The sequence below is a fragment of the Pleurodeles waltl genome, chromosome 1_2, assembly GCF_031143425.1.
Source record: "Pleurodeles waltl isolate 20211129_DDA chromosome 1_2, aPleWal1.hap1.20221129, whole genome shotgun sequence".
Taxonomy (NCBI): domain Eukaryota; kingdom Metazoa; phylum Chordata; class Amphibia; order Caudata; family Salamandridae; genus Pleurodeles; species Pleurodeles waltl.
In genome coordinates this window covers 226905560-226929370 of record NC_090437.1, presented here as the reverse complement: position 1 = coordinate 226929370, position 23811 = coordinate 226905560, and the positions used below count along the sequence as shown (strand labels likewise).

At 41.8% G+C, this 23811-nt stretch overlaps 1 protein-coding gene across 10 annotated transcripts in view; it reads left to right on the top strand.

The window, feature by feature from the left end:
• Positions 1 to 23811, top strand: part of ADGRL3 (adhesion G protein-coupled receptor L3) — a 1158007-nt gene that overhangs the window by 1010789 nt on the left and 123407 nt on the right. For 8 of the 10 annotated variants that reach the window (XM_069237928.1, XM_069237906.1, XM_069237915.1 and 5 more), the window contains 4 exons: positions 2758 to 2941; positions 5136 to 5258; positions 15333 to 15541; positions 16829 to 17005. In XM_069237928.1, coding sequence (XP_069094029.1) covers positions 2758 to 2941; positions 5136 to 5258; positions 15333 to 15541; positions 16829 to 17005 — 693 coding nt within the window. The remainder of the gene's footprint in view (positions 1 to 2757; positions 2942 to 5135; positions 5259 to 15332; positions 15542 to 16828; positions 17006 to 23811) is intronic. The other 2 variants (XM_069237923.1, XM_069237895.1) reach the window with 1 other exon arrangement.

Sequence of the window (23811 nt, the reverse complement as noted above, 5' to 3'; positions counted from 1 at the left end):
AAATATTCCCTTAAGGGGTGCTTTAAAAAAAAAAAAAGATTGTTTTATTGAACAGCAGTCACATCCATGGCAGTCTGCTTAACCCAGCAGACCACCGTCCCTGTGCTTTTCGCTATTCCCAGTGGGTCACAAAGCAAGACCTACCTCATAAATATTAATGAGGTAGGTCTGTTGTGACCCATTGGAAATCGCAGATTAAATTCAGAATAGTTTTGTACATTTGAAATTGCGATCTCCTTATGATTCGCATAGAATCGCAATTAGAAACTCTCAATTTCTAACATATATACATGTGGCCCAATTGACTTGGACTTTGGTTACAGTGATCTTGTGAGTCGCTGTTAGTTATGCAATGAGTCTTGCACTGAGCCCACATTTTTTTGGAAGAGCCTACTGCTTAGTTGATAAAAGCCAGGTTTTCAATACGAAAGCTGTCTGGTATTCACTCTCCCTCATGCATCTTTATTTCAGTTGTATGTGATTTCATAAAAAACAATTTCATGAACAACGATTACTAAGAAATCATTTCACCTAAACTATTTAATGTTCAAGCCACATCCACAATGGACGTGAATGTTCTACAAATCTCTCCACATGCCACTGGGTGGCTTCTGGGCACCCCCTGCGTAGATTGTAAATAAAATACTTCCACTGTCCTGTAATAATAAAAAAACTGCGCGCACTTTGGCTTGAAAAAACATCTTAAGCTCTTGAGAAATATAGAGCCACCATTTGTCAGCTTTGAGGACAGGGAAAGTTCCTTCCTTACATGCCTAAGGCTTGCCTAAGTACTCTTCCAGTCTGTGAAGACGCTTCTCTAAAGATATATCGATACGGTTCTTATCGATATCTTTATCTGTGTAGCAATCCGAAGGACATACTGTTTTAGACTGTTTTTTATTCATGGTGCCTGGATTTTGTTTGTATGCAGTAGGCATGGAAACGAGTGACTTAAATGCATTTTCTTATCATCGGTATCCGCCCCTCTTAATTATGAACTTCAACTGTGTTAACCTAATTTTTCCTAATTCGCAATATGGATAGACTTCTATGTGTTGCATTTTAACTTATACACCCTGAAGCGTACCCTAATTTGAATATATATTGAAAATTACATTTAAAATAAATCAAAGCATGTGTCTAACATCATCCATAAGGCTCTCATATGATTTGGTAATATGTAAACACCACAGACACTGACATCATAATACAATCTAAAAATAAGCACATATTCTTTTGACGATTATAATGTTTGATTGGACTGAACTGATACAAACAAACTGTCATCTGTGTGTCAATTTTTCTGAATAAAAATGCCTGCGCCTAGAATTCCCGTGGCTGTGGGGTCACGTGCAGGCTGTAAGACAGCACAGTACGCTCACAGACTCATTTATATAGCACAATGAAGGAAGGAGTCCCATCTATGTACATGTCAATGTTACTCAGTAGTTAGGAGATGGGTCTTTAATTTACAAGTTTATTCACTGTTTGGCGTCTGTGCTGAGACCCCAACAGCACTGTATTTCCATTGAGAATGGCAGTGCTGTTAAACCTGCTGCTTGACGTTTGGGGGCAGGACTAGCACTATCAGCTCACTTCACATAGATCAAGTAAAGTATGGCCACTGAGTAATTAATAGTGTTCAGTCTCATCCTGGTCATGTTTGATCCAGTGGCCTTGTACTGAACAACGCTTCCCAAAATATGGCCACCATTCTACCCTCCATGCACACTCAGCTGCCACTTGAGGGGGCTAAACGTGCTAGCAGAAACACTTGGGGCAGATTTGCAAATGCACAGAATAACTGAAGAAGAGGTGGAAGTCAATCAATGCTTAATTTGTAAATAAAAATGTGCCGATGCCCACTGCTGTTGCCCGAAACAGGCGCCTGCTGCAATTAAATGTGCGAGCATGGAATACTGAGACAGCGTAATCTTTAAACCATCTCAGGTCTCTTTAATCCATTTACAGCCACTCCTTGCCCCTTCAGCTCGCTCTTTCAGCTTTCTGCTTTCTCCCTTTGTGATGCTTTTTCGCTTTTCTCTTCCTCTGTCTTTCCCATATGTTTCTTGTGCCCAAAGTAAATGCTTGAGGCAGAAAAATAAGTGCCGGCCCTGAAAAATAACTGATGGTGCCCCACACCGGAAACCACAGGCTGAAATCAAGCACTGAAATCAATGCTTAGTGCACGATCATTGGCCGGAGGAAAAAAGGACATGCATACTCTCACACCGCACACAAGACAGCTCTTCTTTGCACGTAGGAGGCTCCCAGGAACCTGGTCATGTTTTTTAGTTGCATGCAGATTATGAAAACAATTGATTCTTTCCCTAGATTTGGCGTGTAGTATACTCAAAGTACACCATAGTGCTTCTGCAGATATTTGTAGCCTTTGAAAAAGCGGTGAGTGTGCCTGGCCATGCCCTGCTCTGTATCTTTCTTTTCATTCAGTGAACAGTACAGCACTTAGCGGGCACAGCTGAGCGTAGCCAGAAATATTGATCCAGGGAAGGAGAAGAGACTTTTTATTGACATTCAAAAAATACAATAAAGAAACCTGTTACTTATGTGGGGAAGATTTTGCAGTAAAGCTGTGTCAAGTATGTCTGCTGCAGAACATCACCACGGGGGAAGCAGGCTGTGCAGTGAGTCACGTGGACTGCTTTGCGGGCCACGAGAGCAACATGCTTTAGTAGATGTCTGGCAGCTCATGCAGGCCCAATGGACCTTTGTCATTCTGTTTCTTCTGCTCTGCAGGCCATGGTGGAGACGGTAAACAACCTCCTCCAGCCCCAGGCTGTGAGCGCGTGGAGGGACCTGACGATCAGCGATCAGCTGCGGGCAGCCACCATGCTTCTCGACACCGTGGAGGAAGGAGCCTTCGTGCTGGCAGATAACCTTCTGAAGACTGACATAGTGAGAGAGAACACAGACAACATCCGTGAGTACCGCTGTCATTACCCTTTTGAGTTACACAGCATAAGAGGGGGCACGCTCCTGACTTCCAAAACTCAAACTGTACATTTTCTGTTCAACTGAAAACCAGAGGAAAAGCATTGTATTTTTAGTGCGAAATCCATGTTGTGTAAGTAGCAATAGCTTATAGTGGGCCCACAAAGAAAGCAAAATGTTTTTTTTTTTTTTGGGGGGGGTTCCAAAAAACGTTAGTGCAATCACTTCCAAGTAGAATTCTTTCCTAAAGCACCAAAGCTGCAAACATCCATCCTCAGTGAGTTGATTAAATGAAACCCACAACAAATTCCTTGCCTCACTTATGTAGTGATCAGCTAGCGCATACAAACTACAGTACATTAAAATGGCATTGGGCCACTGCTGTGACAGCACTCAACTCTTACGTTGTCTGAGTAGCTTGTGAAAAAGTCATGTCATGCTCATGAGTCCTGTTGAAGTTTGCCCAACAGAGTCCATCTTCTGGGTTGATTCCCTGCTCTGAAACTTTTCAAATACTGGTGATTTCTGCAGCCATCCAACTGTGTGTTCAAAAAGGTCTGTACTGAGGTTATACTTTCTACAGATTATGTTTTTGGGGGAAATCCATATGAAGGTGGACTAGCTGGCGACAGTGCCCTAAATAGCAGGAGGATTGTGCTACCAAGTACATTATTTTGTTTTTGAATGGTTCTGTCATAAACACTGCAGTAGGCTGAGTTTTTAGATGTGTACACAAACTGTACATTGTTGAACTACTGCCCCCTTATTCCTTTCGCCCCCAGTAATTAAGCAGGGGGTGGGCAGTTTGTTTCTTCTGATGTTGCCCCTCTCAGTGCTCCTTTCTAAGATATTCTTCCTCAACTAAATATTCATTTATGTCCCTCCCTGTTCATGATATTTTTCCCGTCTGCTAATCGCCCCTTCTAAAATGCCTGACCTTTCTGCTCTCTCTGCCCATCCAAAACGTGGCCACACGTTTCTTTCTCTCAGCCCCGGCACAACTGACTCAACTTCTCGTCCTATCACATTGTCCGCTTCTTATTCCACTGATTTCACTCACTTTTCCTTCTTTTGCTGCTTCTAGCAAGTGGTCCTCTGCTTGCTTATTCTGCCTCTTCTTTTCTGTTTTCTACATCTCCATTTCATTTCTATCTCAGCTTTAATATGTTTTCTATTGTTTCCTTATTCCACTTCAAACATGTGTCCCGCTTTTGTCTTTCTTTAACCCTCAATCATATGTCACTTTTTTCAGTCTCCTGCAGTTTCTAACATTTGTTCTACTTTTTCTTCTTTCCCACACTCAACATATCTGTCACGTCTCCTTATGTAACAATGCCCAACATGAGTTTGCTGTGACACTGTCTTGTCAACTAGTGTTGCACTAGCGCCTTCTGCTACACCCAGCAGGACTTCCACAGCTTCCTCTGTTACAACGTCCTCGCAGGTTTCTTTATTGTATCTCATATCACCTGTAACTATTGTTCAACTGCTTATTATTCAACTTCTTACGCATGTCCCACTCTCTCCTTTCCTCGCCCTTCAAGCACGTGCTCCCATTTTGCTTCTCTCTGACTCCGAGACCAGCACTTATCAGACGTTCTGATAAGACCCCAGAGACCTATGCATGTCTGTCTTGCTTACAATGTTTTTCTTTTCCTACCATTTTCTCAGTTTCTGACCTATGGTTAGCGCTCTAGCTTAGGAGAGACACACCCTACTGTACCACTGTCCACAAACAGCTGAGGCATGCTCCATACCAGAGATGCTGGACAGAAAACATTTTCATTGATCAGTCATCTTCACAAGATTATATTTTGTGCCGCAGGATCAAAAGAGTGCATTCTGTTCCTTTTCTTTTTCAATTCCGATTTACAGCGTTGATAAAATTTCACTTAGATGCTGAATGCCTGTGGCCTTCGCTCTCATTTTCCACACATTGCATTCTATTGTTTGTGAAAGTCTGCTTGTCTTGTTTACGTGCATTGTAGTCGATCTTGTAGCAAAAGTCCCTTGACTTGGCTTGTACTTTAATTACATTTCAGAAACGCCCCAGGACAGAGTCAACTGAAATGTTGAAGTTCCTCAGCTCGGTCAAAAATGTAGTTTGAAAATAGTCGTATTTGAAACTGCATTACAGTCGTCTTAAACCCTTTTTTATTATGTCTCTCTTTTTCTCCTAATAGAACTAGAAGTTGCAAGGCTAAGTACTGATGTGAATTTAGAGGATCTGAAATTCCCACAGAACCTTGGTCATGGCAGCTCCATCCAGCTATCAGCAAACACGCTGAGACAAAATGGCCGCAACGGTAAGTTGCTTCGTCTTTACTTACATAATGTTTTGTGTACTCCAGCATTTTGTTCTTCATCTGGGCCCCCTGAAAACATCAACGTTATTGGCTACCAGATTTCAAAGATCTGTTTTGTTTTGGGTTGCAAAAAAATATGTTGGACTTTTCAGCATGATGCATGGATATTGTTTACCTGCAAAGTCATACCAGAAAATATAGTGATAGGTAATAAGTTAGCATATGAAATCTACCGAAAAGAGCCATGTTCTTTTGTAACTTACTAAGCTGTAGTTGTGGAGGAGGAGAAATTTATTATAAAAAATAGATATCTGTAGCTGTTCCAGCAGTGAACCATCCATTGCATTTTTAACATTTATCCAACGTGTCAAGTTGAGTTTTTGGACAGAGGAGTTAACTGTAGTATTGCAGGGAATCCAAGAAATGGCTTTCTTGCTCTTGTAATTCATGATATAGATCAGGAATCGACACCGGATTTTTCAAGAAGGTAAAGTCAAAGTTAACTCACCAGATGAGTAACAATTATATCTCTTGAAATCACAGTGCCTACCATGACTGCAAGCATAGCCGCAGTGTCATTTCACACGGCGGGAGATATGCCATTACAGTCTCTTACACGCTGAGAAAAGGGTGTGCTAGACATCTATTTTGTTTTACTTCCTGGTAATCCGTATAACCATTGGTTTCGAATCCTTAACTCAGTGAGAGTTCCACCCCTGCTCAGTGCGAAGTGTCCAACTTTACCCTGTGGTAGACGTAACTCAGAAAATGATTGCGGAAGGTACATTCCCTGCAGTGACTGGGTTGTGCCCCTGCTAAAGTGCTGTGCTTTTGAAATCAGAACATATTTTCCAGAACTGGTGCCCTTGCCATTCTTTTTCTGCTACCCAGCCACCCGGCAAAGCTAGCATGAGCTAATCCTGAAATTGTGGCCATGACATCTAATGAAATCATAGCTTGTGTCACTGGCATCCCTAGAGCCCAGTATTGCCCGTGTTTCTCAGCAAATCGTGGACACTTTCCTATGTGCTTCCACTATGTTTAAAAGATATGAGAGGCAATTGTGGAAGCAGTCTGTGCTTCATTTCCGCAATGAGTAAAATATCATGGCATCAATAAAACTCCATCTGAAGGGAAGTCTGTGTGTCAGCTGATTAGACATGCGTCACAGGCACTAAAGTCCAGTTAATTTGCAGTGAGCCCTGTGGTAGTGATTTATATCCGCACTATGATACATTATTTCCAGTGCTCAATCGAGGCAAATGGTAAATAGCTTGGTAACTAAGTAAAAAAAAATGCATGTTAAAGAAACATTGCATTTGTACCTTATATTTCAAGTACATATTCCTAGGCTGCAGCCACTTAAATGCGGAAAAGGGGAAAGACAACTATGCAATGACCATCCTAATAGCACTTGATAATTATTCTCGCCATTGCAACTGTGGCCTTGCACCAGCCTTCTGCACATTACTGTAAGGACGGTCATCTTTTCTTTATAACACATCCAGTCGTTTTTTGTCCCAATGTTTTGTAGCTTACGGCAGCAATTGTCCCCTCACTGGGTGGCCCTAAAATGTGGCTATGGTCATCTTCTAAGGGCATGTTGAGGCAAAAATCATTTTTTTGTCTGCACTCTGTTGCCGTTCTAATTCAATAAGTTCTAACGTAAAACTCATTTATATTAAATTTTAGTTCACTTGGTGTAGTAGTGTTGACACATTTTACTCTAACGTGTGAGAAAATGCTATAATTGTCCTACAGTGTCTGATATCCCACCACCTCGAGTCAGGCGTTGCTCAAGAATTTCTGATCTGGGACGGCCATGAAGAAGCATGGAGGGCCCAACAAGATGGGTGGGTTGTCCATAGTCTCCTAAATGTCTGAGAGATGGGTCTGGGAATGCAGGATGGTCTTGTTCAGATGTGACCTGCATACTATACTTACTGCCAGGTTCTGTCTACACTTTTTAACTGTGTATTCTTAGAGGTTTAAATAAATGGTCTTGATCTCTTCTGCTCTCTCCACCTCATCCTCCTTACTCTCGGTCTTTCTGTTCTCTCTCCAGACTTCACTTTCCTTTCTGTCCACTTTAACCAGCTGTCCCGCTGACGTCACCCTCAACTTCCTCCCACCTCACTTTCTTTCTCTTCACCTCATATTGCTCACTCTCTCCATCTTATCCCCCTGTCTCCCTGCTGTGCCCTTCTTTTTCTCCACTTCACCCTCATATTTCTCTCACCTCACCCTCCTCTCTTTCCGCCTTTCTCTACTTTCACTCTCTCCTGACCTTGCCATCCTCTCACTGTCCATCTGCTTACTTACTCCACCCCTCTATTTCCACCTCACCCTTATCTCTTCACCTCACCCACATCTCTACATCTCACCTTTCTTCCTTGCTCTTCTCTCTTCCTCAACTTCCCCTCAGTTTCTCACCCTCCTGCCTTTCCTACTCACCCTCCTTCTCTCCTATTCATCGTCCTCCTTTTTTCTCACTATCCTCTGTAAGCCTCTTCCCTATTACTCTCCCTTCACTTTGCTTCCCCTTCCCCTCTTTCGCGTTGCCCATCTCTCTATCTCCACCTTACTCTTGTTTCATTCACTGGTTGCTTTTCCATTTTATTGTCTTACTCTTCCTTTTTTTCATGCTCATCGTTTCAATCCTCACACCCTCCTCTAATCAATCTCCTTCACTCATCTTTGTATCCCATCACCTTTTCCTCTTGTCAAGATTCTAGAATCTTTGATCATGTTTACCACCCAATGGAGCCATAGTTCTGAAGGTAACCATGGGTTTTTCAGAACTTCCGATGAAAGGACACCACAGCTTCTACAGCTGTGAGTTAATCTTTAGCTAAGGTAATTTGTGTTGTAAGCTAGTTATGAACTCTACCTTTAAAAATGCCCCCAAAATATCAAATTTATATGTAGCTTGCATAAGTGTGTTGTTTATCCACATCAGGAACATCTTGAAGTTCAGAATTTTTATATTGATGGTAGGATACCAATTTTTTTTTTCTTATAACACTTGCTGTGCATAAGAGAGATGATTATTATTTGAGGTGGGCAAGGAGTAATAATAATTTTGGAAGAGAGAATCCTCAATGTCACTAAATTTACATGAGCTTAATTCCCTGGTAGTGATGGCGCAGAGCAGATAGGCTTATCTTAGGGAAATGTGTAAAATATTTATGCAATACCAAAACAGTAATAAACTCAAAAACACCAAGAAATAAAAACCCCAAACGTACCTACAAAAATAAAGTAACATTTCATAAGCAAAATTACACCAAAATTACAAAAATCGAATAAGGAGAACCAGAGACAACAAATGTTTGAGGTTTTTGGTGAAAATGGCACAAATAGTAGTCAGTGGTTGCAGTAGATTCAGACCTAGACGTGATTTATAGCCAACTGCAGTGAAGCTCTGGTCAGATACACTAAGTGGATTGGTCCCGATGAAAGTTTGGAAATCAAAAATCTGTCCAAATTAATAAGTTTCACTTCAGAAAGGGACTTTGTCACTTCTTTTTAAAGAAAATCCTCTCCATGCGTCTGCCACTGAAACTGTAGCCGCTTCCATGGAACTGAATATGGGATACCTGAAGCAGGTTAGCCTGTTGGTGCTCTGAGGCTTTTGAGATTTCTTGCTGAAGATGTTCTAAGTCCCAAGTTAGTTGTTTCTTCAGAGGTGCAGAGATCTCTGCGAGGGATGAAGCTGAAATTCAGTCTGAGACTGTAGGATGCTTACCTCGAAGGATCCCTGGAGGATCCCACTGAAGCTCAAAAGTTTACAAATTCTTCTGGTGCCCAAACAACCACAGGAGTACACTTGTAAAACCCTGAGGACATGAGGGGAAAGTTCTCAGAGGCCATCAGGAAGTAAGGCAGTGGCTAACTCCAAAGTTCAGTCCAGGTCCAGTTGCCACTGTCAGCAGGGAAGCTTAGGGTGTCCCTATAGCCAAACATAAACTCAGCCAAAGGACCCTTGGAGTTTATGTCTTTTTCTTTGGTACAAGAGGGAGTAGCTCTAGTCCTTTGGGGCTTCTCTAAGGTTACAGACAGCAGATCAGTTCCTCTTCTTATTTACCAGGTTCCCAGCCAGTGTTAACTTTGGGGTGCCACATTTATGGCTGGCAATAGATAGTGGTTGGGGGTGACTCCTGAGTGGGATAAAAGTTGCCTGCCTACTCTTTTCATTACTTCCTGTTTGCCTTACTGCAAACTGCCCAAAATGTTGTAAGGGCAATTCCAAGATGGCCAAAGTCTTCAGTCAGGTTAATCTTGGCTTTGATAGCTATGTGTGTGCAAGGGAGCGTGCTGTGGAAATGACTAGTGTTCTCCCACATCTAACACTAAAATCTTGTTTGAAGCAGACCCTGTGCCCACAACAAAAAACGAGAAAAAGTCTGGTAAGAAAAAGATAGAGGAAACATAAGAATTGTGATCTGATTTTGTTTGATCCCTTTCATGTGCACAACATGTTTACATGTGTCTCAGTATATTATCTTACCAGTTTAGGGCCAAATGAGTAAAAGCCTATATTACAATCAACACTGACTCTTCAGAGATGGATCCAGCAAAATTCATTAGACAATAATACATTAATTATTATTGGATATATGAAAACAATAATTTGCATACATTGCTTTGCATTCCAGTCTTTTCTTAAATCATCTAACGTTGTAGGATATACACTCCCTATTTTAATATGCATATGTATATATAATTAATATTACATATCCATGAGCCAACTTGCATGAGCTAATGGCCTTAGCCACCAAATACACTGGTTACATGTGCAATATATAAACCTCTGTACAGTGTCCCTAGGTAAAATTATTTAGCAAGTGACAGTCATTATAAAAAACATTCTTGCAAACTGGTTTGTCATTTCCGGTAGTCCATAATAACGGGACCAGTCGCCAATATCTGCATATACACTTTGGTGTTAAGGAATCCAGGTTGATGGTCGCCTCTTACAGTGTGCTATTCTCTGATTTTATCAAGGACTCCATCTGAAAAGATGTTTTGAGGCTTTTTGGGCTCCTGACTTCAGGCCTCTTCAGGACTATATAAGGATCTTTTGTCAGAGCTAACCCATCCTTATTCCTTATTGTGTACCTCGGGAACTCACGTAGGGAAGTGAAGAAGGCGTCTGTGTAGGGGATGTGATTACGATGCTCCGTTAACAGCGACACGGGTGTTGTCCCTTGCATGCCAAACGACCCAGGCAAACGCTTAGAGCGATATTCAAAAGGAGCACCAGGGTACGTCACTGAAGGAGTAACAGCAGCACTATAATTAGGAATTATGTAACGAGTGGAGGACCAAATGCGCAGCAGGGTTGACTTAATTATGCAGCGCAATGCAGTGTAGTATTACTTTATTATTTTGTCATTTCATTTTTTTACATATGTTAACACTGTCTGGAAAAAAAGAACATCTTATTAGTACCAGTTTAAAACACAGCTAGAACAGTAAGCAGCTCAAAGGTGACCTGTAAACCTCTGCAAGGGCCTTCCACTGTGTTACTCTGTTTTTATTACCTTTTGATCCGTTTATGATGGCTTTCTGTTAAGATCTATAAATTATGCAGCAGATGATCGATTATGTGGCAAATGTGGCACCCATAATTACGCAGAAAATGCTGCATCTTCAGAGTCGCATAATTGCAGTGGCCCGGACTATAATCCTTTTCTGTTTATTCATGTAACAAAATGAGACATTAAATGCACAGTCAGCAGTGCTCCACAGTGGGGTGTCTTTGTTAAGTTTCTTTTAGTTATATTAGCACGCTCTGCCTCTTGTGAGCACTTGAGGATATTGCGAGTAGACAGCAGCAGCAGCGCATGCTGCCAGGAATTGTTGACATTGCTTTATTTGTGTCATTAATTGTCACTTGCACTGCTCCTTTACATTATGTATCTGTGTTGTATTAGTGGAACTTAACAAATCTTTTCACTTAGGAAGAGTCAAAACTTTGCCTTTATCACTGTTTTTCCTTAATATAGTGCCGTAACCAAGGCCACTGGAAATATGTGTTTCTGCTGCTGCTGCAGTGTTTCCCACATAGCTATAGAATTGCCACATATGTCACATTGTCCATCATCTGCTGCATAATTTACAGATGTTAACAAAACAAAATGTTGTTACTAGCTGAAACAGATTAACAATTACTGAAAACAGCAACAATTTCTGCTGTGCGGTGGAAGGATCTTGGTAAAGGTTGACTGGTCACTTTTCATTTGCCTATTGTTGTATTTCAGTGTTAAAGGGCTACTACGGAGGTGAAATCTTTTTCCTAGACACTGTAAGTGTGTAAAAATAGTGAAATAATACTATCCTAAAATATACCAAAGTTTGCAAGTAATATGCCTTTTTTTAAAACATAATTTAGCCAGTCCTGCCGCATAATTTGGTTTTCCCCAGCTGCATAATTCCAGTGTCCCTGGCCATAAAATAGGAGTAACATTACACAGAAAGAAAATATTACAAACAACTGCTAAGACATACATGTCCCTGTTGTATGCTTATTTTCATTTACTTTCCTTGCAATGGCAAAATCCTTCACACTGTTTCAAACAGTAAAACAGTTTTCATCTCTTAATTATTGTGTGACAGGAGCTCCCGGTCGCGATATAGCAGAGGTGTCTCAGGTACCCTTTCTGTTTACAATTGCACAGTAATGGTTATTCCCCGTCACCACACCCCTGACTCCCGGCACTTAAAGTACCCCAAGGCATGGTGCTACAGTTGAAAATTTCACAGTTATGCTTTCATTGCAAGCCTGCAGGCCCATGTGTTTTTTTCATTAAGAAAAAGAGCACAAGACCATTTTCTGATTGGGACTTGGGTGGGCCACGATGCTATCTTGGGAGGGCCTGGCCCACTCCACTCTCTAGAACCTCGAGTAGTCCAGCTAATGGCGTCCTCGATCTTCAAGCATGTCACCTTCTGAAGTGTCACAAATAGAGCGATGATGTCATGGGTTGCTTTTAAGTACAAACAAGATGCCAGATATATCTGGGAAACAAGCAAACCCACATTCTTATACAGACAAAACTGTGTGAGCTCCTCTCTAACGGCATATGTTTTATTAAACTGTCACGCTGAATTCTGCATCGAGCAATTCCTGGTAATATAATTCCTGATGGCTCCAAACTGCTCCAGGTCTGCAAAAAATGCTATAGCTTCCATACTCGCCTACGCCGGGTAACGCCACTGCTGTGAGAAAAGGCAATGCTGAGAAATACCTCCAAGCAGCAGGGAGAAAAGAGCAGATTAGGTTTCAGTATGATTTTAATATTCCTGCACATATTAATCCACGGACACCGTGCCCTGCCATGGGGCGGACATAATGGGCCATTGCAGGCCTGATGGATGAGCGTGGCTACTGTATGTGCATTTCACCACCTGGGCGCGAGCAGGGCGATCCGTCATCCCGCTCACCACCTGCGCCGTATTTCACCGCTCCGCCCGCCATCTTTAGCATGAAATGGCGCCAGCTAACAGTTGGATGCGCGAGAGCGGACGAGCGCAACGGTTAACAAAGTTGCTTCCTGTATTGCATCAGGCGATATTTTAACCAGCTTTCTGTGATGAGATAGCTTATTAGGTTATTGTCAGTTCAGAGAAAGCCATTAGTAGTTGATGGTGTTGCAAAGTGCGCTAAAAGTTTGCATTTTAAACGAGGCACATGCTGCGGACCTGATAAAGAATGCCCATGAGAAATTCCGCCACACAACGGAGTGTGAATGTGCCTTTGTGTCTTGTTCTATAGCGATTTCAATTCCCCTCGATTTATTGTCTCTGCAAAGCGTTATTGTAAATCGCACATCCTCCCTCCTGCCAGTGTTCTTTATGGGCCGGGGATGTGCACGGAGTCAGCCCTCCCTGATTCATGGGCTCTGTTGCGTGCATTGGTCCTTTGTGGACCAAATTGGGAAGTGCCAGGTTCACTTTTCCTAATGGAGTCTGACAAATTTCTTTATGAGCCCCATTACCGTAAATGCTTTACTCATTTGCTTTATTGTTCAGTAATGAGCGCAGCCAGCAGAGGCTTCTGTGCGGTGGCGCAGGCCAGGCTGACGAGACGCCACCGTGCGGTAGATGCTCCCAAGATCAGACAGAGGTCTACTTCTGGTCAAGTTATGAGAGAGGCCAGCGCACTACTTCTAAACAAAAGCACTGTTCTAAAATGTACTCCAAGGAAAGAGCCAAAGGACACTGGCTGCCCAATTTCGAGCGGAAATTGATAGTTGCTACCTCCACCCACTCCCACCCCTCCCGCTTTACTTCCAAACACATTTTATCTTGCTTTACCAGGCTTTAATTTGTCAATAAATAATAAGTCTAGGAACCCAATGGTTTCCTTAGGATCCCGCCACCAGCGATACTGACAGTCAGTGTAGCTGAATATTTAGGGTGCCTACTTCTCTTGTTGTGAGTAAAGTTTTTGTGAGCAAAAATTTGCCCCAGCCCCTTAAAATGAGTTTTCATGCCCATCACCTGCAACCACTGGCACAAATGAAGCATTGAATTTCTATAACTGTTTGCCGGGGTGCCAAGCATTGCAATTTGTTTCCATGTACTCTTGTTTAAGGTTTAGCATGGGCGTTCATTCTGACAACACTGAAGACTTTTTGGCCCTAATTCCGAGTTGGGTGGAAAAGTAGGTGCCATTTATCACATATGATAAAATAAAATATCCCTGGATTTTTATACTTGTTAAGTGCACTAAATTGCACGTATTCTGAGGTTTTGGGGAATAATTAACAAAAATCTGCAAATTGCTGCAAAAACTGTACTTTTCTTCCATGTAAAACTCCGATGGGTTTTACCTGCTAACATTTAAGGAAGACTAATGTGATTAATGTACCCAGAAATTGATGTGTGTACTTTGGAATTCTGACCCCTACCAAACAGGGATTTATGCAGGGGTTAGAAAACACCAAACAACTGTTAATCAGGGCCTTCATTTATAGACTTACCTCAACTGACAGAAAACAGCTAAACTGTAATTTTCCCATACCAAAAAATAGTGCTGAAATGAACCATGTTTCTTTGCAAATACCTTGGACATCTGGATTAAAAGTACTTTTGTTACACTGTTCTATGACTGACCCTGTATTCGTTTAGCAAGATGTATGCATGAGCAAATCTGCCCAATATTTTTATTTGGTCCTCTCCTACTGCAGAAGCCACTTGAGAGCAAAATGACAAAATCACACACCTTTGGCTGAGTCATCCATAATTCAATCTCGTCCACCACTTCGATGACCATAGGGATCCACCTCTTTTCACATTTTTACCCTTCCTGACTCCAAAGCAGCAAGTAAACCATGTGTTGTTGGCAGAGTACACTGTTGCTACAAAATGTATCTTAATAGAGCATTCTGCTGACTCAGGAGGCAGATAGTCAATCTCTGGGTTTTGATACCTACTTAAGTGCTTGCTTCTAATATAAAGTTTTTTCAGTAGCAGCTAAACTACAAATAATCCAAAGTGCATGGGTACAGGAGCATGACAGCAAGCAGGTCAAGAATGCCTTGAGATTATGGGATTCTTGCAATAGACTGTATTTGCATGCTGAGGGCTTAGTACAAATCTACCCGTGGTGTGACATTCCTTTTACTTCCTGATAGGTTGCACAGTAGATCTGCAACTGTGGTTGATGTTGCATATAGTTGATGGAAGGATCGTATAGCTTGGACTTTATAGCTGTTGTAACTCAGTGGAAACCTAGGAATTGTACTGCTTTGGTGTGGGTGAGTGATGGCACACATGGCTTGGTGTTACTTCACGGCAGATGATGCTTAAGACACTCTGGAATGCAACTGCCTTTCTTTTCCATCTTAAGATTCAACAGATAATTGATAGTCATTACTTTTACATTTAAGATCTTGTAGGATATTGATATATAGTGTACACATGTGAGGATAAGTACTGCTAGACTGACCAAGCCACTTTCAACTCTTTTATGATCTGTTTTAATATATCATTGTTAGTTTAAAATCGTCAGTCTGTAAATTGTAATCTCTCCTTTATCTTTCGAAAATATGAATTTCCTCATAGGTGAAATCAGAGTGGCCTTTGTCCTGTACAACAACCTTGGAACTTACCTGTCTACGGAGAATGCCAGCATGAAATTAGGTACAGAGGCTATGACCACCAATCACTCAGTCATAGTGAATTCCCCCGTCATTACTGCTGCCGTGTATAAAGAGTTCAGCAACAAGGTGTATCTGGCTGATCCTGTGGTGTATACTGTCAAGCACATCAAGGTACATGCTGGAGGAAATGGCTTATGGAGACAATAATTAAACATGCATTTTCCCCTTGCTTTGCACAGTCCCATTTTTTTGGCATCTATTATGAGTTTCGGGGATTTTGCCTGAACCCCCCACCCCCTGTTTGAGAGTTACAGGTAACAGTGAAACTGGTCACGTTTGTGGGGATGGGAGTTAGAAATATGCCTAATTAAGGGTCGTAGGGGATAATGTGGAAATCAGACTTTCCACACTAGTTCTCACTTGTCTTTGTCTGTCATTCACCTCCAACCTCAGTTGATTTCAGCAGCCATAGTCTGTGTGTCAAATACTCTTATCTAGTTATCTGGGTGGCTCTGGTACTGATCCTTTAAGTATTACTGCACCACTGAAAATGAGTCCCTTATTGTTGAAGTCAAATTCACAATTGTGTGCCTTTGATGGTAACAATGTATTGTCAGACACTATATTATGGCTTCCACCATAGTACTCTGGTGAACATGGTACAGCCCCAAGTATTCCTACTATGCACTATTCACATGGACATTGATTGCTCTCCGGCAGTGAGGCTTGGGAATTACCAAATAACCGATTCATGGGTCTACACTGTGTTTTCAGTGTTATTCTAGAACAGAAGGCCTTGGTGTCTGCTCCTGTATTTAACTATGTACTAGAATGCATTAAATGCTCTTATGTTCATGTTTGCCTTGGTTTGCAGTACATTGTGTGTTTATTCTTGAGCACCCACTTTCTATTCTACTTCTTTTTATTAATCTTATTGACAAGGAGATAGTGGATTAATATCACACCCATCATTCATCCTCAGGGATTTGTCCATTTCAATATCTGCATGAATTTCACAGTACCTAGTGGGCAACAGATGTCATTTGATTTGTGTGTATAGTGCACTCACAGTTGTGGTGATATTGCTAAGGAGTCATTTTCTTATGAACATGCGTATACATACGTATGACACAATAGGACAAAGGGTTTTCACCAGTGAGGACGATCACACCTCTAATAATGTTCAGCACAATAAGAACAACACGTGGTGCCAAATACAATTAGTATCCTGCTTCTGCAAATGCAAATGAAGCAACTGTGTGGGGCTGAATTGATTTTGGCCTTCGCTTGATAATTAATCAAGAAAAAACAACTAATTGGCATGAGCAGTGAGCTTGAGTATAGGATGACACTTTTGGCTGGGAGCAGGAGTGTGTGTGCGGGGGGAAAGGGGGACAGCGGACTTTGAAGAATCAATGAAGGCTGACAAAAATGATTTACTCTGATTCCTGCTTGCAGCAGTCTGAGGATAATTTCAATCCTAATTGTTCTTACTGGAGTTACTCGAAGCGCACAATGATGGGCTACTGGTCCACGCAAGGATGCCGCCTCCTGACAACCAACAGGACACACACCACGTGCTCTTGTAACCACCTCACCAACTTTGCAGTGCTGATGGCACATGTGGAGGTTCAGGTAAGGAACAGAGTCTTTTCTCTTACTGAAAGGCAAATGCAGAGGTATGAAACACATTTTCAAAATGTCTTCAGTTTGCTAATTAATATTTTTGAGTGATGTCATTTCTTTTGGGGTTCCACGGAGTGCAAAGCTGTAGCTATGCTATTATATCTACAACATTTTAAGATTAACTGAACACATTTTCAGCTGCTTTGAGTAACAGATTATCGAAATAGCATTTGTTTGAACTAAGTATTATGTTGGCCTGTTAGTCATGGTGTTCTTACGACGCCATTTGCCAATATCCGACCTTGATTGGCAGTAATTGTTGCATTTTCTTCTAAATGTCTGCGGCGAGGGACTTCTTGAAGTAAACAGTGCTCCCAGAGAAGTACAAGCAGGTCAAATAATTATAAACACATCTATATCCCACCGCAAGCCAGCACTGGGGTGTATTGTTATGGGTGCACTTCAACATGTGTTTTAAAAGACATCTGACTTTCTTCTCTCCAGGAGCAGAAGAAACAAGAACAGCTCTGCTTTTTATAGCGCTCCATGCCACAATTGTCATTTCTTAGCGCAGCAAATGACAGGTGTTACAATTATCCAACTCACCATTACTCAGTTTGCTGACATTGCACAAATGGAGGCCTGGTGTGTCCTGCAGATTACTGCATGTATTTATGTGACATTTGTATGTAGCACAAACCTAGCTGGCAGGCGGTGGTGGGCATACATCAAGTCAACATGTGATTGGAAGGGTAGCCGGTGTCTAGGAGTGACAGTAGACTAGTATTGCCTCACGGTTTAGTCTTCTTTAACATTACTGCATATCGCAGCTGCAAATGTGTAATTCACTAAGTAAACCTGCCGGCATGAGAAAGAATTGCATTAAATCATGTGATGGTCGTCTTCCAACCACATACCCTTGTACACCTCATGCCACCCACACCAGCATATGTGTCTTTTCCTGAACGGTGTCCTACTCGTGAAAGTTAGTAGATGTCCCCCTCAGCTAGCTGAGAGATAATTCACACATTCCCCAACAAGCAGCAGAGGACACCCTGCTATCAATAACGACTAATTTATGTTTTTATTCCAAAGTTAAAAGATTCTGCTCAAGATCAAAATGGGAGATGAATGTGTCAATAAAGGTGGATGTGGAAAACAGTCTCTTCTAAAAGCCACAGTGTGGTTCTGTTGCTGAATCGACAGGTGCCCATCACAGTCTTTCACAAATTAAAATTGAGAATCACAAACATTACACTTAACGCTCACCTACCAAGTCCAGTACCATTTACCACACACTGCTGTAAGCTATGCCTCAATGATTCCCCATAGATGTTTGTTAACTTAATCAAAGGCCTTGCTGGGAATCCTAGTAAAAGGCAAGGGGCACATATTTAATACTGGGCATCTGCAGGGGCAGTTATTGGGTTTTTCACACTGAAGGCAAATGTACATTATGCCACAGAGTCAGGTGGCAATAGGGCGGTCTGTTATGCTTCTAGGTACATTCAGGTTCCTCCTAGCTCCCCTGTGAGTGCAGCGACCCTGGTTCTACGGCCAGTTCTTTTTCTGTGGGACTTCGAGGGTGTGGCCCTGACATCAAATAACTTATGTATAGTATAGTGTAGGGCATAGCAGTATTGCAGTTTCATAGTGGTTACATAAACCGAGGTTACAATAATTCAGAGATACAGTGTTTTAACTTGAGGAATGCAGGTTGCACACACATCTTTGTCACAACACAATTCACCTATACAAGGTCTAACAAAATGAATGCTGTAAACCAGGCAGATTTCTGACAGACATCTAAACCTTTTAGTAAGACATTGTCCATCAATTTCGCATCATATTGCAGGAGTAAATTCTATTCAGTGTTAAGTGCCTGCACAATGCGCTGCTTGTCCACTTTTGATGCCATTTATGCGATAGCTATCGCTGATCTTTTGAAGAACTCAATGCAAATATCGTTGCAGAAAAAAGCCATGAAATAAAGTTTAAAGCTACCAGAGGTACTTTTTAAAACTTCATGTTATCTTCCGACGGAATGACATTTTTACCTCTCTCTTGAATTGAGTGTATGTCACGATCAGGGTTCACGTCTTCAACATGAAGTTCCACAGATGCCGAACTATGGACGTCAATTAGAAATACCCAACTTAGCAGCTGCTACATATCTAATTTGGTACATCCTACCCCTGGCACTACCCTTGCTACCTCAGGTCAAATGGGTCCTGGGGGCAGCATTTGGAACAGAAAGTAAGTTATGCTCCAGGAGGCCTGATATAGTGTTCTCCACTTGGCCTTCCTTTTGCCCCCTGAATGAAATAAAATGTCGATAATGCATTACGGTGGGGGGATGCATTGCAACCACGTGATGTTATTGAAGGTCAAACAGTGCTGCTAACCCTGGCGTTTTGGGAAATCGATGTCCAGGTGCTGACCAATAGCCAAAATTGCTTGGTGGCCCATGCCCCCAAGCTCCTTGTCAACAGAAATGTTCTTATCAGCAGAGCTTCATTCCATCTTCAGGGTAGGCCTACCCCAAACAGTGCTCTGCAGTTCGCTGCCCATGTGTTCAGGGCAGGTGTACGTGTTTTACCTGCAGAAGATCATAGTGGACCGATTCACCACTTTCCCTGCAGCAGCTATCAGAATCTTCGATCAGTCCATTACCTTTGTAATAACATCTATATGAAGGGCTTTCCTGAAATTCACTTTGATTATTTGTTTATGTTTAATACCTCAGAGATTGTCAATATCTGTCGTAGGGCAAGGCCAGACATACATACTGAATGAGCAAACACATAAGCGAGCTGGCAAGGCCTTCTGGCCCCTCCCGTTAAATCCACAACATGGACCTCAACCTTTAGACCCACAAGTCTGTGAAGTGGAGGCACTTTCCTATGAGAGACTCACCTCTTCACTCCACTGATTGCTCCTACACACTGAATATGATGCCAGCAATGCGAGGAAACCTCAGAACTGTTTAGATCATCCACAGCCTACTAATGTGCTGCAATTCCATATCAATGGCAGATTTATTGCTCTATAAATGACAAATAAAAATAACATCAACAAAAGCAATAGACTATATCAACTCTGTCTAATATGAGAAGGGACACTGATCAGCTAAGCCTTTCAGGCTCATTATACCACTTGTTAGGATGTAGAAGTGAAGGCAGCAGTTGTCCTTTACCAAGGCATGTTTGTGGCTCTGACGTCATCATCATGAACATAAGAGCACATGCAGATCACTTCAAGTATTGAGATTTCCTTGAAAGGCATCTCTTCCACATGCCTTGTTATCTGACACCAGGTTATGCGATTCGTTCCTTCTTATTTTTCCCCCCCTCCTACTTACCTCAGTCTCATTCTTCTATTTTGGTGTGTTTTTGCCTGTGTACATACAAGGCGACATTCCCTTCTTTCATTTGGTCGTGATCTTCTCATATACAATCAAAGCCTTAGGCATGGCAGGCGCAGTAGGAATACGCATAACCACACGCGCACATTCTTAATGGTTATTGTATTTCTAATGTAGATACAGCGCTTAACAAATGCTCCTCTCAGCATACCACCCACTTAACAGTCAAGGTTATCTGCCTTCTGTGTTACCCTCTGCCACATTTCTTGTTTTTTCTTCTGCTACTGTTGGCACTTGTCATCACTGTCAGTTTGACATCTTCTACACTTGGGGTTATTCCAGGTAAAAAACATTTTATCTTCAGCTTTTCAGATCTGTGTGAGAATACTAGAAAACGGCCCTGCTCTTCATCCAGGTTAAATATTCCTCATCAATATTCCATGTCACTTATATACATTATCACATGGCATAATTTTCTGCGCGTGTGTTTTGTAATTTTTTCATACACATTAAAGAATTTATTGACAAAAAACATACTGAATTCCTCTCTATATGCATTTTTATTTTGCTTGAAGCACAGCGGGGCAGTGCTCATTCCATTTGAGGCTTAGTGGTCAGTCGTCATTTCCTTTCTCTAAAGTAAACCAAACCTTCATGTTTTTTTCGTGGATTTTCCCCATTCATCACGATAGCAACAAGTAATGATTATGTGCAGGTCTCGTTGAATTGATTCGACCGAGTAGTGACCAGTGAGGCGCACTGGTGCCCACAGCCTGATTGACAGCCATTGGGTTTTCTGCTCAGTGAGGAAGTATTGACTATGCAGTGTGCCTGTGTGACTACAAAGTAGACTGAAATTGCTGAACAGCCAGGTTGTGATTTCAAAGTTCATCTTAGGTGGAGAGACCATGAGACCAATGGCACTATCATCAGTCATCGGCTCAATTAAGGATCCAGCAGAAGGTTGGGCAAGCTCTCAGCGGCTTCTCAAGACTGTAGACTGGAAAGGAAGCGTAGAATGTCACGGTTTTTCATTTGAGTTTACTCAATAAAATATATTTCCAGTTTTTTGTCGCACATACATAAAGGTACACTGAGCCCCAGAAATAAAAAGGAAAAACATGTAGCTGAAAATAGACTTAATAGCTGGCTCGGTGGAAGGCTTTAATGTGCAAGGGCTTCTTGTACGGTTGTACAAATCCAAACGCAGCCAACATGGCAACGTCAACTAATTGCTGGATCCACAGGCTGGCGAAGTTAAAATAAGTTTAACAGCAAGTGTAATTACACAGGCGAAAGTATCAGGCATCTGTTCTCGCAGGTAGTGCTTGGCTCGTCTACAGTGTATATAAATCAGAGGTGCTGCATAAGGCAACGACGCTGTTACTTTCTAACACCTGTTCCCGTTGATTTTCACAAGTCGTTCACCTCTTAATAATAGGTAGACTGAGACATAACACTGAATAACCTTATTCTGCATCTTGCTGTTGAAATCACATCTGAATTATTCACACAACTATTAACCCCTATGCTACCCACCTGGGCTGCAGCAAATGACTGATTCTTTTTTTCTTTCCTCTGGAAACCATTCTGTTTGCATTTCTTTTCGATAATTTGCGACTCCTGTATGCCACTCTCTTAAAAATGAGGGGTAAAGAAATATGCTTTAATTGATTCCAATTTGGTGGCCTCGCCTCAGTTATGGTCTCTTGGTTGAAAAGAGAGATTTTGATGTTGGTTGTGATAGACCGCTTGATTTCTGACTTCCTCACAAAAGACTGTACAAAGTGTCACTGCTTTTATTGCAATTGGATTGGTGGTTTTAGTCTTTGACAGCGGGTGTTCCATCAGCAAGAGGTGCTAGGGGTTTCTGAAGGGCAGCCAAAATGCTGAAGCATATTAAAGCACTTCCAGTTCACATTTGACTAATGGTGGCAGAAGAGAGGTAAGAAGAATACCTCCTACAGTCATACAAAGTGTCCCTTTAAGGAGGGAATTATTAGGGCTCACCCCAAATCCAGAGAGGTACCAAGGGTCCATGAAAAGTATCAGTTTTACATCCATTACACGTAAGGAGCATGTGCTCTACAGACTCAGCAGTCGCTTGGAACTTAAAGTAAAAACCATATAATAGGAAAGGTATGAAGAGCTAAGTGAAGGGCATGATAGCCGGAGTAAAATATACTTCACAGAAACATAGTGATCCTAGGTAGTTAATTAATTTCTTTGCCTAATTCTGCTTTGTGTCCTCAGAGAAAACATTTGCTTTTGAGCCTCTTGCTCAGGGTCCTTTGACAGCCGTATCATCCAACATTTTGTGAAGACTGATTTAGAGGGTGGCTGATCTGATTCTAGAGATGTGTGTTCTTTGCGCATTTGTGGTAAAAGCTAAAATGGTAACTCATATCAGAAAGACTGGAGGAGCAGTAGTTATGAGAAGATAGGGATAGGATTAGAGACTAAGCAGGATGTGCTAGTACAAAGTTGGGTTTGTAAATGTTGTCTCAGAGTCATGGAAGCTAGACTATGTTATGTTTTTAGCATTTACATAGCATGAAGCTTTCCCTTACCACGGTTTTGTAGGACGCGCAGCTGCCTCGGTGTGCATCAGCATGTGGGTCGGTGGTTTCTGGTGTAGATTTGAGTCAGGCTCTTGTTGCAATAACATATTGTGCCTTGTGGACTGGTCCATCTTTCACTGGGTGGCATGTTCAGTGAGCTTTCGGTGTGAGCTTTTGATGTCAGAAAGCTGGATAGTTCAAGTGAGGACGCATGTTTGAACTGAACCAAACACACACATGGCAGAATCAAATGGCATGAAGTACAGTTCTCTAGACAATCATAACCCTCCTGTGAATCAAAAACATTTCAAATGCTCCAGAAATCTCCCATCCATTGTACCTCCAGCAAAGTTTGCTAGCTCACCATGTCAAAATCAACAGATGTCAAACCTTGAAACCCAGTGAGTCCAGTTAGGCTCCCCCCACTAATGCACATCTGTCAGCACCAGCCAAATGGAAAAGTGTATATATTAACAAAATGTGATGTAGCCTGGTAAGGCCACTTCTTCAGTCTCTTCATCTCATGGAACTTTCAAGCACATACGTAAAATTGCAGGTATGGTTTTCCTGATTGGATTTAAACAGTATGTAGTCTAATGCAGTGCTTAATTTGTAAAAAAAGTAAGTGCCAGCACTCTTTATGTAAGAGCACTATCTGCAACACCCTTTGCCCCTCCCAGTACTGCCATTGACAGTACCAACACAACATAATAAGAATGTCGTGGATGCCAGGGATTATTCATTTTTACAGTTTAAAAAAAAAATATTAAACACAGTTGTTGTTCTGTTCTCAAAATTAGACAGACAGCACTACCATGTGGTGGACTGTCATTAGTGCTTGTGTTGAGAATTAAGTTTGTGTGCTGAGCACTGGAAACCACTGGCTCAGG